The sequence below is a fragment of the Nicotiana tabacum genome, chromosome 17 (assembly GCF_000715075.1).
Source record: "Nicotiana tabacum cultivar K326 chromosome 17, ASM71507v2, whole genome shotgun sequence".
Lineage (NCBI taxonomy): Eukaryota > Viridiplantae > Streptophyta > Magnoliopsida > Solanales > Solanaceae > Nicotiana > Nicotiana tabacum.
This window is the reverse complement of record NC_134096.1, coordinates 118359823-118377971: the sequence shown is the minus strand read 5'-3', so window position 1 is coordinate 118377971 and position 18149 is coordinate 118359823. Positions and strand designations below refer to the sequence as shown.

Sequence of the window (18149 nt, the reverse complement as noted above, 5' to 3'; positions counted from 1 at the left end):
TGTAATACATAGCTACTCAAAGATGGATTCAAAATTCAAATTTAATAGGTACAAAATTTAAATTTAAATTTAATGAATTTAATACTTAACATTGTTACCACTAAACTCATTGTATTTTATAAATTATAGGTTCATAATTTACTTTTGTTGATATTTTAGTGAATTTTTCCATGTATGTTCATTTTCTACCGCCATTGATTATAACTATTAAACTATAACTCTAATTTTTTTGTAAGAGAGATTGGTAACATGTAAGCGCAAGGTCTAGGTGGAAAACTTTCTTGTGATCCTGTAAAGTGTACAAACATTAAAGACCAATGATATTTGTAATTCTAATTCAAACAGGATGTATGATGGCAGAAATGATGACATGTGAGTTAAGACTTTTAACTCCATACAATTTATCTTCTTGGACGACTAAGATTTTTGCACTTCAAAGTAAATTCTAGATATATATCAGGAATGAGAAAGAACAATAATCTTTTTTTCTTTTCTTGATTCACCTTAACTGGTGCAACATTGTTAACTCTTTAAATTTTCATAGCATATAATAATATGAAATATCATTGGTCTGGTGAATTATAACTTGAACTTGGAGCGGGCGGTCATTTTTTTTTTTTTTTTGGGTATATACTCATGTGATTGATTATACTTCATCCTAGTGTACGAATATATATTTAATTTGGATTCAGATTTGCTTCAACATGGAAAATTGAAAAACGGATGGAGTACTTTGATGTTGTCTTATATTCTCATCAAACATATAAATAAGATCTTAGTGAATATATACTAAATGAAACTAAAATATGTAAATAAAGAAATTTATATTTAAAAGATGTCATTCTTTTTGGTACAAAATAAACATGAAAGAGTATCACATTAAAAGGAATGAGAGTAAACTTTTTAAATTTTTGGTATTCAATTTTTTATAAACGTCTACAAACATTAGCATAGAACTTTTCATTGTTTTATTTTACATGATATGTTTAATTATGAGGAACTTCATTTGTTTTATATTATAATAGAGGTGTAACAATATAATATTATTGATGTTTCTTAAAAAGAATTAACAATAAAAAGTGGCCAGAAAAAGACAAAGATAAGTTATTAAGTCAAGATTTTCTACGTAGCTTCTAACCACTTTATTTACTTATGATCATATATATCGCTCTCATATGTTTAAAAATTTAACTAAACACTCTTGAAAGATGGCATTGTTTAGCCGTAAATGTTCAACTATGAGAGCATAAAAACTGCATTTCTAAATACGGTACACCAAAATTTGTTTATCATTTAACCAAAATTTATTTATCAAATGAAGAATATTGTTGCAACGTGTAAAGAATTATCCAATATATACCATCTACCTAATAAACTTACTCGATAAAAATTTATATATCTATTTTTTTATAAATCTTGCAAGCTTTAATTTTTGGAATTGGGCTCGGACTCAGCACGGGCTAAAGTAACTAGTAATACACATATATACAAAAAAATATATTTTGTCTACTATTATTTTTTAGAGCGACTAAAATTCTTTATATATATATATATATATATATATATATATATTACGTGGTCTAAAGTGTTTGTGCATTGTATTTTATATTTTAAGGGGTAGGATTTTTTTATTTCTTTTTCATTTTCAAACTCAACTGTTAACTCGAAACTGTGACAAAGCTGATTACTTCGCTAGTTCGCTTGACTCGGTGTAGCGGCTATTTTGTAAAGTGACTAGCCTGTGACATTACTATCATGACTTATGACTTCAAATTTTTAGATAAACATGAAATCTGCATTATTCAGTTTCAGCCTTTTTATATGTATTGCTAATAATCATTAATACAACAACAATAATAACAATAGCCCAGTAAAATTTCACTAGTGGATCTGGGAAGGTAGAGTGTACGCAAACCTTACCCCTGCCCGGAAGGGTAGAGAGGTTGTTTCCGCCTTTCTGGGAGACCCTCGGCTCAACAGAAGAGATAATAATATCAAAAAAGAACAAAAGAGTAGATCTGTATGTCACGACCCGGAATTTCCACCGCCGGAACCGTGATGGCGCCTAACATTTCACTTGCTAGGCAAGCCAACGTTAGAGAATCATTAAACCAACTCTTATTCCATTCAGTAAATACAGCAAATTAACTAAGGTGAAATATAATAAGTGCGGAATAATATAAAAATTATATTAATTACTACCACCCGAATCTGGAGTCACAATTCACGAGCATTCTAGAATTTACTACAAGTAATAGTTTGAAAGAAATACAATTGTGTGAATGAAAGAAACAGTAGAACAGAAAAGATAGACGGAGACTTCAAGGTTTGTGAACGCCGAAAGATCTACCTTGAGTCTCCGAATAGCGGTCCAATAGCAAACTCTCGATCAACCCGATCCAGTACAAAAATCTGCACAGAAAGCACAGAGTGTAGTATCAGTACAACCGACCCCATGTACTGGTAAGTGTCGAGCCTAACCTCGACGAATTAGTGACGAGGCTAAGGCAAGACACCTACAAATCAACATGTACAGTTTAACAATGTATATACAAATAACAGTAATAAAGAAATAGACAGGAGATATCGGGAGGGAGAAACATGCTGGAAAAAATACGAGATAAAGAACTACAACAGAATGATATCAGGAACAACCAATATATTATGAATCAACAGGAACACGAATACAGTAAAAGAAAAATGCATGGCATCACCCTTCGTGCTTTTACTCTCAATCTCACCATAAATTAATAGAAACGGCACGACATCACCTTTCGTGCATTAACTCTCATAATATGGCACGACATCACCCTTCGTGCATTAACACTCACAATATGGCACGACATCACCCTTCGTGCATTAACACTCATAATATAGCACGGTATCATCCTTCGTGCATTAACACTCACAATATGGCACGGCATCACCCTTCGTGCATTAACACTCACAATATGACACGACATCACCCTTCGTGCATTAACACTCTCCCTTACCATAATGCAATGCATAAATAACAACAGTGAGATAGAATAACAAGTACAAGCCTTACTTCAACATTTAGTTCCACAATATCAATCTCAACTTTGAAATAAATTCTCAATTATCATCAGAAAATCCGTAAAGATGATAAGAACGATCAATTTAGCAACACTAGTATAAACACGTAGCAATTAGGCATAGGAAAGAGACAATATAAGAAAAACGGAACATGAAAAATAGGTAAATTAGCGGCGCATCAGTACTCGTCACCTCACATATACGCCGCTCACATAAATTTCACATAGCAAATAGTCTAAGGTTCCTAATTCCCTCAAGTCAGGGTTAGACACAACACTTACCTCGCTCCGAAGGCCACTTAATTCTCAATCACAACTTTTCCTCTAGAATTCACCTCCAAATCACTTGTATCTATTCAAAAATGACTACATAGTATCAAATATTGCTAAAGGAATCAATTATATTGCATAAATTAAATTTCTCAAATTTTTCTCCAAAAAGTTAAAAATCGACCCCGGGCCCGCTTAGTCAAAACCCAAGGTTCGAACCAAAATTCATTTACCCCTTTCACCCCCGAGCCCGGATATATAATTGGTTTTGGAATTCGACCTCAAATTGAGGTCTAAATCCCCAATTTTTCGAAATTCCTAGTTTCTACCCTAACCCCTAATTCTACCATAAAAACTCTAGATTTTAGGTTAATAATTCATAAAATATAATGGATAATTGAAAGAAAATAGTTTAGAATCACTTACCAACACTTTGGGGAAGAAAATAACTCTTGAAAATCGCCTCTAGTCCGTTTGGTTTTTGAGAAAATGAAATAAATGGTCAGTTCCCGCTTTTGGATTCTGTTTTAAGTGTTGGGCGACAGTGTGCATCGCGTTCGCGAGGCCACTGTCGCGCTCGCGAAGAGCATTGGCTGCCAAGCCTTCGCGTTCGCGAGACAGTGTTCGCGTTCGCGTAGGCTACCCCCTGGTCTCCGCGTTCGCGAGACATTGCTCGCGTTCGCAATGAAGGAAAGGCTGACCCCCCCTCCCCGTGTCTAACACTACGCGTTCGCGATGAGCTTGTCGCGTTCGCGAAGGGTAATGTCCCCATCGCTTCGTGTTCGCGACCAAGCCTTCGCGTTCGCAAAGAAGAAAATTTTGGCTTCATCAGTTTACTCTTCGCGTTCGTGAGAGGACCTTTCGCGAACGCGAAGAAGGATATGCTAGAACACCAGAATCTGCAGAAAACCAGATTTACTAAAGTCCAAAATATCCCGTGGCATATCCGAAACTCACCCGAGCCCTCGGGGCTCCAAACGAAACATGCACACAAGTCTAAAAACATCATACGAACTTGCTCGCGCGATCCAATCGCCAAAATAACACCTAGAACTATGAATTTAGCACCAAATCAAATGAAATTCTCACGAACACTTTAAAATTTCTAACTTCTCAACTGGACGTCCGAATCACGTCAAATCAATTATGTTTCTCACCAAATTTCACAAACAAGCCTTAAATATTATATTGGACCTATACCGGAATCCGGAACCAAAATACGGACCCGGTATCAATAAGGCCAAACATCAACCAATTCTTAAAAATAATTAATTTTCAGACTTTTAATTTTCATCAAAAATTCATAACTAGAGTTAGGGACCTCCGAATTCGATTTCGGGCATACGCCCATGTCCCATAATTCAATACGAACCCACCGTGACCGTCAAAATACGGATACAAGCCTGTTTACCAAAAATATTGACCAAAGTCAACTAAAATAAATTTTTAAGGCAAAAATTCTTATTTTCATCATTTTTTAACATAAAAGTTTTCCGAAAATACGCCGGACTGCTCACGCATATCGAGGAGGATAAAAATGAGATTTTAAGGCTTACGAGCGCAGATTCAAGTTCTAAAACATAAAATGACCTTTCGGGTCATCACACCGTAACAACAAAAGAAACTAGAAAAATAATACTAGCATCGAAGAGACAACAAATGAGTGGAAGGGCAATAGCATAATACTATGCAAAACAAAAGAAATAGTGTGAACACAACATAAAACTCTAGCAGTCCTAGTCAAAACTCTATCAGACTAACCGGTACAAAGAGGAAAAACACTCGACTACCCCTAGCCTACAACCCTAATGCTCGACCTCTACACCTTCCTATCAAGAGCCATGTCCTCAGAAATCTGAAGTCGCGCCATGTCCTGCTTGATCACTTCGCCACAATACTTCTTAGGCCGTCCTCTACCTCTTCTCGTACCTATCAAAGCCAACTGCTCACACGTCCTAACCGGGGCATCTAGGCTTCTCCTCCGCACGTGCCCGAACCATCTAAACCTCGCTTCCCGCATCTTGTCGTCCATGGGAGCAACGCCCATTCTCTCCTGAATATCTTCATTCATAATCTTATCGAGCCTAGTATGCCCGTACATCCATCTCAACATCCTCATTTCGGCTACCTTTATCTTCTGGATACGTAAATTCTTGACTGGCCAACACTTAGCCCCATACAACATGGCCAGTCTAACCATCGCTCTATAGAACTTACCTTTAAGTTTCGGTGGCACATTCTTGTCACACGGGACTCCGGACGCTAACCGCTATTTCATCCACTCCACCCTAATACGGTGCATGACATCCTTGTCGATCTCCCTGGATAATTGACCTTAGGTACTTGAAACTTTCTCTCTTGGGGATGACTTGTGAGTCGAGCCTCACTTCCACGTCCGCTTCCCCCGTCATGCTGCTGAACTTACACTCCATATATCCGTCTTAGTCCTACTCAACTTGAAATCTTTGGACTCCAGGGTCTGCCTCCATACCTCCAGACTCTCATTAACGTCGTCTCGCGTCTCATCAATCAGAATTGTATCATCAACGAACATACACCATGGCACCTCCCCTTGAATATGGTATGTTAGGGCGTCCATTGCCGGGGCAAATAAGCTAATAATCATTAATAGCTTAGATTAATTTAATTTTGTGATTCCAGTAATCAACATCTATAAACATCATAAGGATCGTTTGGTTTGAGGGATGAGAATCTTTATTCATGATATAGAATTTAGCAGTATTAAGTTATAATTGTTTGATTTTCGTTATATAACTTTTCATTACTAATATAATTTTTCATTACTAATATAATTTATGCATAACTAATGCAACATTTGATTTACAGTATTAAACTACATAATTTAAATGGATTTAGTATAAAAATCTATATACTAGTACTAGTACCATATACGAGTTATAATGTAACATGTACATTCAGAATGCATGAATTAGGGTAGCTAAAATGCCCTTGAAATAGGCAACTCAATACATAATACCCCAAGATCTCTGACGATTCAGCCGTCCACCAATCTCGAGAAGTCAACCAATCACCTACTACAGTAATAGTAGTATCCATTATCTCCCGTCAAACATATTCACAGTTATAGGCATTTGTATTTCACCACATCGCTTACATCATCAAAAGACCACTTCCCAACTTCCATGAGAGAACCTTCCCCTTACCCCACACGCATTTAGCTTATTCCTCAAGAATTCAGCTCTTGATCTGAACTGGTCAAGCTTGAATATAAAGAAATGTTTTTGCACATATAATTCTCTTGATCGTTGATTGGTTTATTTAGAATACCCAGATCGAGAAATCGTTAATATATGGCACTGCCAGTATTGAAGCTTGGGACACTTGCATTGAAAACACTGAGCAAACCCATTGCCAGTAGGCTTAAGCAACAAGCTGGCTTGCATCCCAAGTTCCGTAATTTCATCGTCAGCATCGCCCAGGTAATTGTCTCTTTGGTTGGATTTGTGATTACTTACATGAATTCGATTAGTTTTGATCTTGGTAGGGCTAATTAGAATGAAAGAGCATAAATTGTGCATTTCGTTTACTCCCTCCATCCCCAAAAGAATGATTGGCTTAGTATCTAATTTTTATGTGTACGAGGACTTGTTATTTGCGTAGAATTGGTGACCACATAGGCTATTAATTCTAATTCCTTAATTGGAGCTGTTAGTCCCTTTCAGCATAAAGGTTGTTCTTGTTGCTGGTTTATCACATTCCGAAAATCCAATTGAACTGATAGGGTAATAATTGTAGACTTGTAGTATAGATGAGTAAGTACTAAAAGTAGCAATTTCTTTTTAATTAAAAGTATTTAAGGAACGAATAAACTATCAATTGCAATGTATTGATCTGGGTTAATATAGCCTTGGGCTATCTTAGCTCAATAACTAGCTTTTAGGGTGTGATTCTTCCTGGGTTGTATCAATGGTATCAGAGCCACCCACCACCCTCCGTGCCCACCATGCCATGGATGGCGACGTTGGTATTGCAATGTTCCCCGAGGCTAGAAATGTCTAGCGCGCAGCCAGCCGTCGAGGACGACGGATGCGGAGCGTGGTGGTTTGTTATGGTCCATTGCAAGGTATGAGGCTTGACTCTTGAGTCCCACATTAGTATTGCATAGTAAAAGAAAAAAATTGTTTGACTCTCCGGGTACTAATAGTGTCTTGTGAAATGGTATGTGGTAGCGGAAAAGAGTGCTGCATGCCTAATGCTGTGTGGCTGAATTTAGACTTCATCAGTAAAGACCTTAATTGACGAGCATAAGTTTATGTCAGTAAAACAACTTGTGATTTTACAATTTTACTGTTACTGGTTAGTTTATGTCAGTAGAACAACTTGTGATTTTACAATTTTACTGTTCCTGGTTAGTTAGTTTACTCTTCCATCCAATCAATTAGTTGTGAGTTCAAAGAACATAAATAACGCAATTGCATAATTGCTCGTTATTCACATAGTTTGGTTAGCAACTCATAGCCTGTTGACTGGCTATAAGTGGATCTATAATCTAATGGGTTTTTACAGTCAGAAACAAAATGCAAAGAAACCATTGTCTAAAACGGGAATATAACAAACTACAACTTCTAGATATATTTGGCATGAGAAGATTGGTTATCATTTTGGAGAGTTCCGGTTTGTTTTTCAGCACTTGTAGTTTCTGAATCGAGGGACTAGTAAGATTCACTTAAGTGGTTGGATGATTCTAATAGGATACATCTTCTGATACATTTTAATAGCGGCTTGTGCTCCTGTTGAGGAATTGTTGTGCAATTTGACTAAATAGCTGGTCATTCCTTGTGTATCTTTACTTTTGATAAGTCGATGCCCTTCTTTTACTGTATAGTTCTTTTAATCCCTTAATAATGCAAGAAATGCTCTTGCATTCCTCTGTGCATTTCTCTTTATTATGTTTCAGTATATTCATTCAGCTATTTATGTCTTGTTTGTAGATGCAAATACCCATCTTTCAGAAACTTTATCCTTCATTATATGTTAATCTTTTTAAGTCTGTTAGCATTTCAAATTTCATCTTTTTTAACACATTCGCAAAACAGGCAAACCACCGGGTGACAACAACAATGCAAAGGCGGATATATGGTCATGCAACCAATGTAGAAATACGGCCTTTGGATGAGGAGAAAGCTGTTCAAGCTGCTGTTGACCTTCTGGGGGAGGCTTTTGTCTTCTCGGTATTGCTTATTTTCCTACTTGACTCTGTGATGACATGTCTAGATAGTTATCTAAGCTTCCCCCCTTTGTTAACTGTTACATATCATTATTGTTCAAATAAGAAGATACACTTTGCTAACTGCTCAAGGTTTGAAATCCTGTGCACTTAAAACATGATATGCGCTCTGACACGGTATGGAAGTAGTCGTGCTACTTTTGTTACCCAGATTAGCAGTGGCAACTTCTAACAATCCACATAGCCATTGTAATTCTTGGGAAATAAAGTTGCTTTGCATCAATATGCGCAATCATGCCTAATTCAATATGTCTACTGAATCCTTCTCTGTGCAACTGCCTTGCGATTTATTATTCCAAGAAGAGTTTGGAACACAAAGCTTAGATCTCTGAAGCTTATATACAGGAAATTGTCATATCTACCATCTCGAGATGCACAAACTAGCTTTAAAATTTGCTTGAAATCTGAAATTTCTACTTACAATCTCCAAACTTCAAAGAGTATTACTCTGACTGATCATGCATGAAGCAAGTAGCTCCTAAGCTAAGTGCTGTTAAACAACACATATTTGAATTGAGAATTGTTTATGACGATTTTTACATGATCTTCGAAACATGAGCCAAGATTTGCTTATTACAAAATGTACTTGCGTCAGTAGATAGAGTTCTTTTGGAGTAATTTATATGCGTGAAAATAACTATAGTTTCTCTCTTTTTTTTTTAGCTGAAATATTAAAGTTAACAGATTCCAAGTATAAGCTACCAACATTTTACATTGACTGCACTTTGTGGCTGTGCTAGAAAATCTTGAACCAACTTTGTGTAGTAAATTCCCTTTCAGAACTCTCAGATGAGTTAGATTTGAACTCTTGGGTTTTAGAGCTGATCTCCTTCTGTTTGAGTTATCCTTTGCTAAAAGGAAAAGGAAAGTACCAAGAGTTAGACTTGAACTCTTGGGCTCTAGTGTTTATTTGTTTCTCTTTGAGGTATCATTGGTTGCTAAGGATGGAGAAGACTGAGAAAGCTAGTCAGTAAATTTGAATAGGAAGTTAAAACTGTACATCTGCATCTGTACACAAAAATTAGCACACTTTTAAATTTGAATGACATGATTTTTATTCCGTGTATTTTACTTAGTTGTAGTATTTCAATTATAATGTCTACATAAATTTTTGTCTCTCTCTCTCTCTCTCTCTCTCTCTCTATATATATATATATATATATATATATATATATATATATATATATATATATATATATATATATATATATATGTTGGTGTGTGTGTGTGTATACATATATTAATATTATCTTCTGCTTTCACTGTGCTTTGCATCTAAAGTCTTGGTAGACTTTGTCTTTTTTTTTTTTCTTTTTTTTTTTGGGTGCTTTATGCCTTTGACAATACTGTTGGAAATAACCTTATGGACGATGATCAATAGGGCTGAAGTTTAGTTTATGAGATTGTTAGATGATTTTGTGGATTACTACTGATTAAAAGAAAAGATGATTTTGTGGAAAATTGAGGTCAAAGCTTGGACCTCTTTATCCCTACTCTTGGTGCTATCTCGAGTTTCAGATTGTTTTTGACCTTCTTCGCAAAACAATTACTATATTATTTTTTTGGATTTAGATGTTTTAGTGAAACAGTTCCATAATGAGGAAGAGCTAATACTTCGTCATGATCTTTTCATCTTGAAGATTGACACGAGGAGTCAACAGCTGTTAGACTATTGATAAAGTTGGGAGATTAAGAAAATCACAATATTTGCAGCTGCTTGCCAGTGTTGGCATTTAACTAGTTTTCAATGGTAATAGAGAATGAAAATAAAAGATTCATCGGTCTCTGTCAGCAGCTGGATAATTAGAGTAGCTATGCTGCGTTGGAGATGAAACACAACTTCCAGTATAGTTAATGGAACAGATTTCATTCCATGATTCGCTTCCTAAATTTCAGTTTTCAGTGCAACAATAATCTGTTCCATTAGTTTGCTCATTTCATGTGAGTGACACAGTAATAAATCATGAATAATGCACCACGGAGGGCATCCTTATATTTGGTTGAATCTGGTGGTCAGTTTGGAGCTATGTAATGGCGTTTGACTTTGCTATCTTGCATTTAGCACCTCTATGTTGCCTAATTTGTGATTTGGCAACTTTTCAAATCGCTGAACAGGTTGCAGTTGCTGCACTTTACTTTGAGGTGCAAAGAAGTTCTCGATCAGAAGCTAAAAAGGAGGAAGTTCGCAGGCAAGAGATGGAGGTATACTCTCAAATTCTTCGATTACTTGTTTGGTCTTGATAAACTCTTTTATTGCTTTATCAATGACCCAAGCCAAAACATTGAACCCCCCTGAAAGTATTTGGGCTGTTCCTTTAATGTTATCTCAGTAAACATCTACTTTAGCATCTCCTTTTCAAGTTTATGGTTACTGATTATTATTGTTAAGAGTATCGCGCATTGGTTGAGGAATAAGTTGTTATCTCCCTATGGTCTTTGGCAGTACTCACCTGATGAGCTAACTTTTGAGGTTGATTTAGACCAAAGTCCATTATTATTTCTTCATTTATTTATTTATTTTGATAAATTGGTTTATGGTTATTTATTTCTATCTCAATGTGATTTCATGGAATGGCACTAAAGCAAGCACCTTTTGGTTAACCAGTTGCTGATCTAGTCCCTGTGATTGCCAAATAACAGACCAATTTTGCTTCACATCCATCAATACTGTTGCTTATAGCCCTTAGAGCAGATAGGGGGATGCGCCATGTATCCCTCTAATTACATGCTGTTATTTCTATTACTAAACCTGTAAAGGTACCCTAATTTACCTGGCTCATTATGGCTCCTTGCTGCAGAACAGCAGAAGGAACTGTTGTAATTTGCTATTCTGAGTTTCTATAAATTCTGTCTAAAACAAGTCCTTTTCTTTTCTATTACATCAATAGTGGAGTTCAAAACCTCTGTTAGTTGTCATAATAAACTGAAATTCTATCATTCTATAACTTTGTTTGAGTTATATTTGAGGTCCTTGTGTGTTTCTTCAGCAAATGCGGGAACGAGATGAAGCATTGGCAAGAGAAATGGAGAGCCTAAAAAGCAAAATTCAAGAGCTTGAACAGCTAGCTAGGGGACGAGGACTTGCTGGAATGTTCAATCTCAGACCTTCTCACGTTGAAGAAGGCAAATCCCCAACACCAGCATGATCTATTGCTGAAGTTTTGGCAGCAAAACGATACAATTGTTTTTCTCATTCTTTGGATCCAAGAATCCTATCTGGCATTTGAAAAAGCATAACAAAACCTAAGCTTCTATCACTGAAAATGAAGTTGAATAGTGAATGTGATCAATGTTGTAAGGTTATGTAGTAAGAATTGCATGAAGCAGCTTGAATTTTTGTTGACACCTTTGGATTGTGCAATTTCCTACTGAATTTTACATTTACCTAACACCACAGGCTTAGCTTAGGAGACTGCTGATTATAGGGTGCAAAATTGTGAAATATTGGGAATTTTGGAGATTTTTTGTTCAGCTATGTTCTATAATACTGGTGAAATTATGTCCAGATGCTCCTTACATGCAAAAGAAGTTGTATGATCTTACTATATTAAAAGTACGAAGCATCTTAGTGAAATGTCGTTCGTTTTTTTTTACCTTTTAAAATATATTTTTATATTGTACAAAATAGTAATTTAAGTTATTTTTCCAATATTTAGGAATCTCAAATCAATTATATTTTGTATATTAAATTATTCCTTATTGGAACTAGATACGAATCCTAATATTTAAGACTTCAAAATCAATTAAAAGTTTAACTTATAAATATTATTACAACCAAATAAAAAACTATCAACATACTTTTACCACGTTTGTTTCTCATATCATTTCATTGATAAGAGATATAGTACCAACAAGGGTTGTGGTGGAGTGGTAAGTACTTTTTCATCCTTAACCAGAGGTCTCGGGTTCGAGTCCCTGGGTATGTAGTCGTCTTTGTTAGGGAGCGCTTTACCCCCCAATGTAGGACTTCCCGGCGCGAATCTGGATTTAGTCGGGGCCCAATGTGAGTACCGGACACCGGGTGGGAAACCAAAAGATAAGAGATATAATACAATATTATATTTCTAATTCTACAATATCCAGTATAATAATATAGAATTAATTAATGTTTACCTAGAATAAAACACTAGATTTTAAAACTAACGTTTTTTTTAACGTTTAATAACTTTTTTATGTTTCGATTAATATGATTTTTTTTATATGAAGATATTTTGAAATATAATAGACAATTACACTAATTATGTTACTCAATATTATAAATTTAACTTTCAACAGTTTTAAATGAACTATTATAATAATGGTGATTGTTAAGCATAAATCTATAATAAACACAAAATTTATCAATTATTCCGAGATGATTTGTGAGATCTTTTAATTTTTAACTAATGATACACTTAGCTGAATATAAGTGGGTTTCTTAACTACAAAAGGTAATTATGGTTTCTAAAAATTTAAAATTTAAATTTTATTTATGGTATATAGTGATTATTAATTATGTGAGATCTAAAAAAAAATACCATTTCCCTTTTTTTTCCTTCCAATTTTGTTTTTTGGAATATGTCTTGCATGGATGAATTTCCACCCATTTAGTTTTTTACAATCCGAAAAATAATTCTTATTGAATAAAAATATAGTTATAATTTTTATATGAGCTAATTTTAAGAATTTGAATAAGCAAAAAATAATTATGTATTTTAAATATTAAGAATAATAATTAAGTAATTCCATTAATTAATTAGGAAAAATCCATTTATATTCTTTTCCAAATTCATAATAAAAGTAAAATTATTTTCAGAGTTAAAAGGGTACCTAAATTTATTTCCATATAAGTAATGAAAACAAATCTGGAAATAGAGCAAAATCTATTACCGTATAATATTAAAATTTACCTTGGGTAAAATCCAAACTAGAAAAAACATGAATGAAACAACACAAGACAAAATGTAGTCAACATTCACGATCATCTTCATGAACTTACACTTTTATTTTATAACTCAAACATAATTTTTAAACAAATTAGTATTTATTAAGATAGAGTATACGTGCATCGCGCGTACCGTGAGACTAGTAAATTAAAAAGAACATGTATTTATCCTTTAATACAATCAGACGGGCTAACTAAATTAAGCATATTTATGTCATTTTTTATTCTTCTGGGCTAATCTCATAACATATATACACCTTAAATCCGCTTTGCAATATAAGATGATGATTCTTCAATTATATGAAAGTCACAGCAAATTGCATTTTATTATATCACCTCTCCTCTCTACCTGTCCCAAAACAAAAGATGAATGGATAGAGAAGAGAAAAAGAAAAGAAATAACACCATAAGAAAGAAGAGGAAAATAGTGAAAGAATTATAATTAATAGAGTCATACACTTTCACCAAGTCACAAATTCCAAACTTCTCAATCCCTTCTCTCATGTTTCCTCTTCCTTCTCTCTTCCGACTATTCACCTCCCCCATCTTGCCTCGTTTTCACGACAAACAATCAATGCACCGTAACTAAAATGTCCAATCCCCAGCCTGATAATCCCCTACCATTAACTGATCCACCAAACACACTATCCATGCAAATTGACAGCCCTAACTCCCCATCACCACCAAAATATTTTCTCCATACGTTTACTTCTAACTCACACTTCCCTGCGTACACATCAAACTACCAATCGATACATGATGACATAGACCTTACAGATGAACTATCTCGCTCAGACGACCTAGACACTTTCATTCCATTAACAAAAAATGACAAATTTTGTCTATACTCTCCTTGGAAAAGCTCAATTATCGTAAATGTGTTTGGAAAAATAGTGGGTCATCAATTACTAAAAACTAAACTTACTCAACTTTGGAAACCCACTGAGGAACTTCCCCTCATTGATCTGGGGTCAAATTTTTTCCTCATTAAATTTCTCTATGAGGAAAACATGTTCAAAGCTTTACACGACGGATCATGATTTATTTTAAATTATTTTCTCTCTGTCCGCCGTTGGGAGCCTAAATTGATAGCCTCAAGCGCACAACTAACTTACTCCCAACCGAATTCTATGACCTCGAAATACTGCAAAGAGTGGAAAACAAAATAGGGCAACTCTTAAAAGTTGATACTTGCACCTCAACAAACTACGAGGGGTAGGTATGCCCGTATTTGTATCGAAGTACCACTTGAGAAACCCCTCAAAACACATGTTCACATCGGTACCCACAAATAAGTCCTAATATACGAGAGTCTAAATCTATTATGCACGAGATCTGGTAGGTTTGGCCACGCTAGCTAGAACTGCCAGTTCACCCCAACTCCACCACTAAATTCCCTTCCCACCACATCCATGAACCCACCCATATCATCCTCTCATGTCCAACACACAGAGTCAGAATGGAAAATAATAACATTTTCGAAAAAATCAAGCAATAAAAAAATTGGAAACTCCATCGGACGTTCAACCTCTAAGGCTTCACGCGTCCCTGCTACTGCTTATCGCCCCATACGAACGACAACATGGAAGGCGGCAGCCACGTCACCACCCCAGGTAACGACAGGTAATGTCTCTAACCCTAATAATTGTCACACATGGGCTCGCAATCATATTCAACAGACCACTTACAATAGCCCAGATACAACTAACCTCTTTTCCTACTTAGAAGGTTTAGATACTACTCTTGATGTACCCACTAATGGGCCTACAAATCCAAACATAACTACCACCCTTTTATCGGACTCTCTAGAGGCCCAAAAAGTTAAAGCACAAGAACAAGGTCATGTAAGGACCTTCGATAAGCCTATTACCTCACCATTCATTAAACTAGGGACAACTCCACATGATATGGACCTCAATTCCCCAAGCCTAGACACCAAACCTAGTACTCCCACTACATCCCATGCACAAATGGATATAACAACGCCATCTTCAGTAACCCCTACAACTGGCCTAAGTGGAAACTTACCCAACTCTTTAGCTGACAACTCAACCAACAACTCTGACATTATATCCACACACTCAATCTCCTCTGAGTTCTCCGCCGTCTCTTTGCCTGCCACCCCCTCTCCTCTAATGACCAATGAGACTACACACAACACACACAAAGACTCTCCTACTCCAATGAAACATCATAATTCCTTTTCATGTGAAACCCTATTATTAACCTGTAACCCTACGCCAACCATTACACCCACAAACATAACTTCTTCTACCCCAACCCTAGATACAAACATAACCTCTACAACCGACTTACGCAAGTCATTACCTTCACATACTTTCCACTCAAACCCTTCTATATCAATATGCCCACAGTCAAGCACACATGTAATGACCCTGGTACACATCCATCAGGGAGAGAAATCACAACAACAATCAATATTTCCACTTCCTACGTCTAACAATGAATGGTCCGCCCCATCCAAATCCGATAACCCCTATCATCTACACCTACCAAAATCCTCCACTTGATTACCCACTCCAGTCATGGCTCGAGATGGGCCTACAGGGTTATGCCCTGATCTTCATACTGGAACCCAACAACCAAGAAGTTATACTTCTTGTTCAAAACCCAGTCCACTTAGCGGAGATAGTAACAGAGGGCATGCACTTGGGAATAGAGGCGTATTCTCAGAGTCAATGGTACTCAACACACATCCCTCTCATTCCGGACCAACACAGGCCCTCTGCCTCCACGCCAACAACATGGGCACAACCAGCATCTCCGCCAGTCCACACTTTCACTCAGACAATAGGGTTGCTCCCATTTTATCCACCACATCACACAAGGATGATTTATGCCCCGTGGTTCCAACACATGAGTTCTTTCACACCACCACAATATCCCATATCCCCGACCAACATCTAAGAACCACTGTCTCCCATGTACAGTCCACCCAACACTTCGCCTCCATCACCCAACGCACTAAGCGATCAGACTCGATTAGAACTAGCACAAATAATGGAGGAGATGAGGGAAACATGAACAAAGTTTGTATGGCTAAAGGGAATTTATCTCTAAAACCTCAAAGAGCAGTACACAAAAAAGTTCATTCTCAAATGCCCCCAGAACTAACATCATGCAGTTTAAATTTCAGGGCAACCACAAACCAGGAAGTGGGGAAATATGCCATGGTCATAATCCCAACACTTCGACAGACCAACTCAATGAACTCTCAAGTTCATTTGACACATCCTCATCCCTTGGGAGAGAGGAATAACTCCACTGACAACACAACTCACACACAATCCATAATGAATCTCATAGTATGGAACTGTAGAGGATCACAGAATGCGGAATTTAGGCGACAATTTCGCTCACTCTATAGGACTGTTCTAGTAGTTCTCTTGGAAACTCATATGCACGATCACAATGTTCTTAAGAATGATTTCAACTTCTCAAATATGTTCCAAGTATCTGCATAAGGTCTCTCCAGTGGTATAGTTATCATGTGGTATGGTGATCTAGGTACAATTGAGGATATCAGCATGATCGCATAAGAGATACACCGCATGGTCCAGGCATGGCCTAACTCTACTAAGTGGTTATTTTCATCAATCTATGCTCATAGCTCTACTACTTCCCATAATATACTTTGGTATAACTTAAAATATATCCACAAAACTTAAAATGTATCCAAGATTCATAAGGGGATTTTAATGAAGTAATTAGAGCCACTGAAAAATTTGGTGGTAAGTGGTAACCCTATTAGCAATAAAATGGTTGATGCTTTCAATTAGTGTATTAATTACTGTAACTTACTAGACTTGGGCTTCAAGGGTAGTCGATATACTTGGATGAACAAACGGAGACATGGTCACACAATTCTAGAAAGACTAGATCGACAACAACAACAATAACCCAGTATAATCCCACTAGTGGGGTCTGGGGAGGGTAGTGTGTACGCAGACCTTACCCCTACCCTGGGGTAAAGAGGCTGTTTCCGATAGACCCTCGGATCCCTTCCTCCAAGAACTCCCCACCTTGCTCTTGGGGTGACTCGAACTCACAACCTCTTGGTTGGAAGTGGAGGGTGCTCACCACTAGAGCAACCCACTCTTGTCAGAAACTAGATCGACTTTTAGCTAATTATGATTGGCTAAACCTCTTTCTTGAAGCAATGGTACAACATCTCCCTCGTACCTATTCGGATCACTGCCCCTTACTTGTAACATTAAAACCTAATAACATACCTAAGCAACACATCTTCAGATTTGAAACAATTTGGATAACTCATCCTACCTTCCACAATTTAGTACACAACTCGTGGACAAAATACATCTTCATTAATAGAGGCTACTAAGAATTTTCAAAATAATGTTACGTACTAGAATAAACATATTTTTGGTGACATTTTTTCCGAAAAGTGTAAATTACTGGAAAGAATTAATGGGATACAATCTTCAATACATTACCTAGGTTTTTACAAAATTTAGAGATTCAACTCTCTCACTAATTTAGTGTGTGTGTGTGTGTGTGGGGGGGGGGGGAGGGGTTACTAAAATTAGAGGAAGACTTTTGGAAATTAAAATCAAGTATCAATTGGCTAAATGAAGGCGATGCTAACACA

At 36.4% G+C, this 18149-nt stretch overlaps 1 protein-coding gene across 1 annotated transcript; it reads left to right on the top strand.

The window, feature by feature from the left end:
• Positions 1-6327: 6327 nt before the first annotated feature.
• LOC107769563 (uncharacterized) lies at positions 6328-12098 on the top strand. Its single transcript, XM_016588790.2, has 4 exons — positions 6328-6787; positions 8405-8539; positions 10711-10797; positions 11583-12098. The coding sequence occupies exons 1-4, from the start codon at positions 6659-6661 to the stop codon at positions 11739-11741; spliced, it is 510 nt and encodes a 169-aa protein (XP_016444276.1). The 5' UTR covers positions 6328-6658; the 3' UTR covers positions 11742-12098.
• Positions 12099-18149: the final 6051 nt, after the last annotated feature.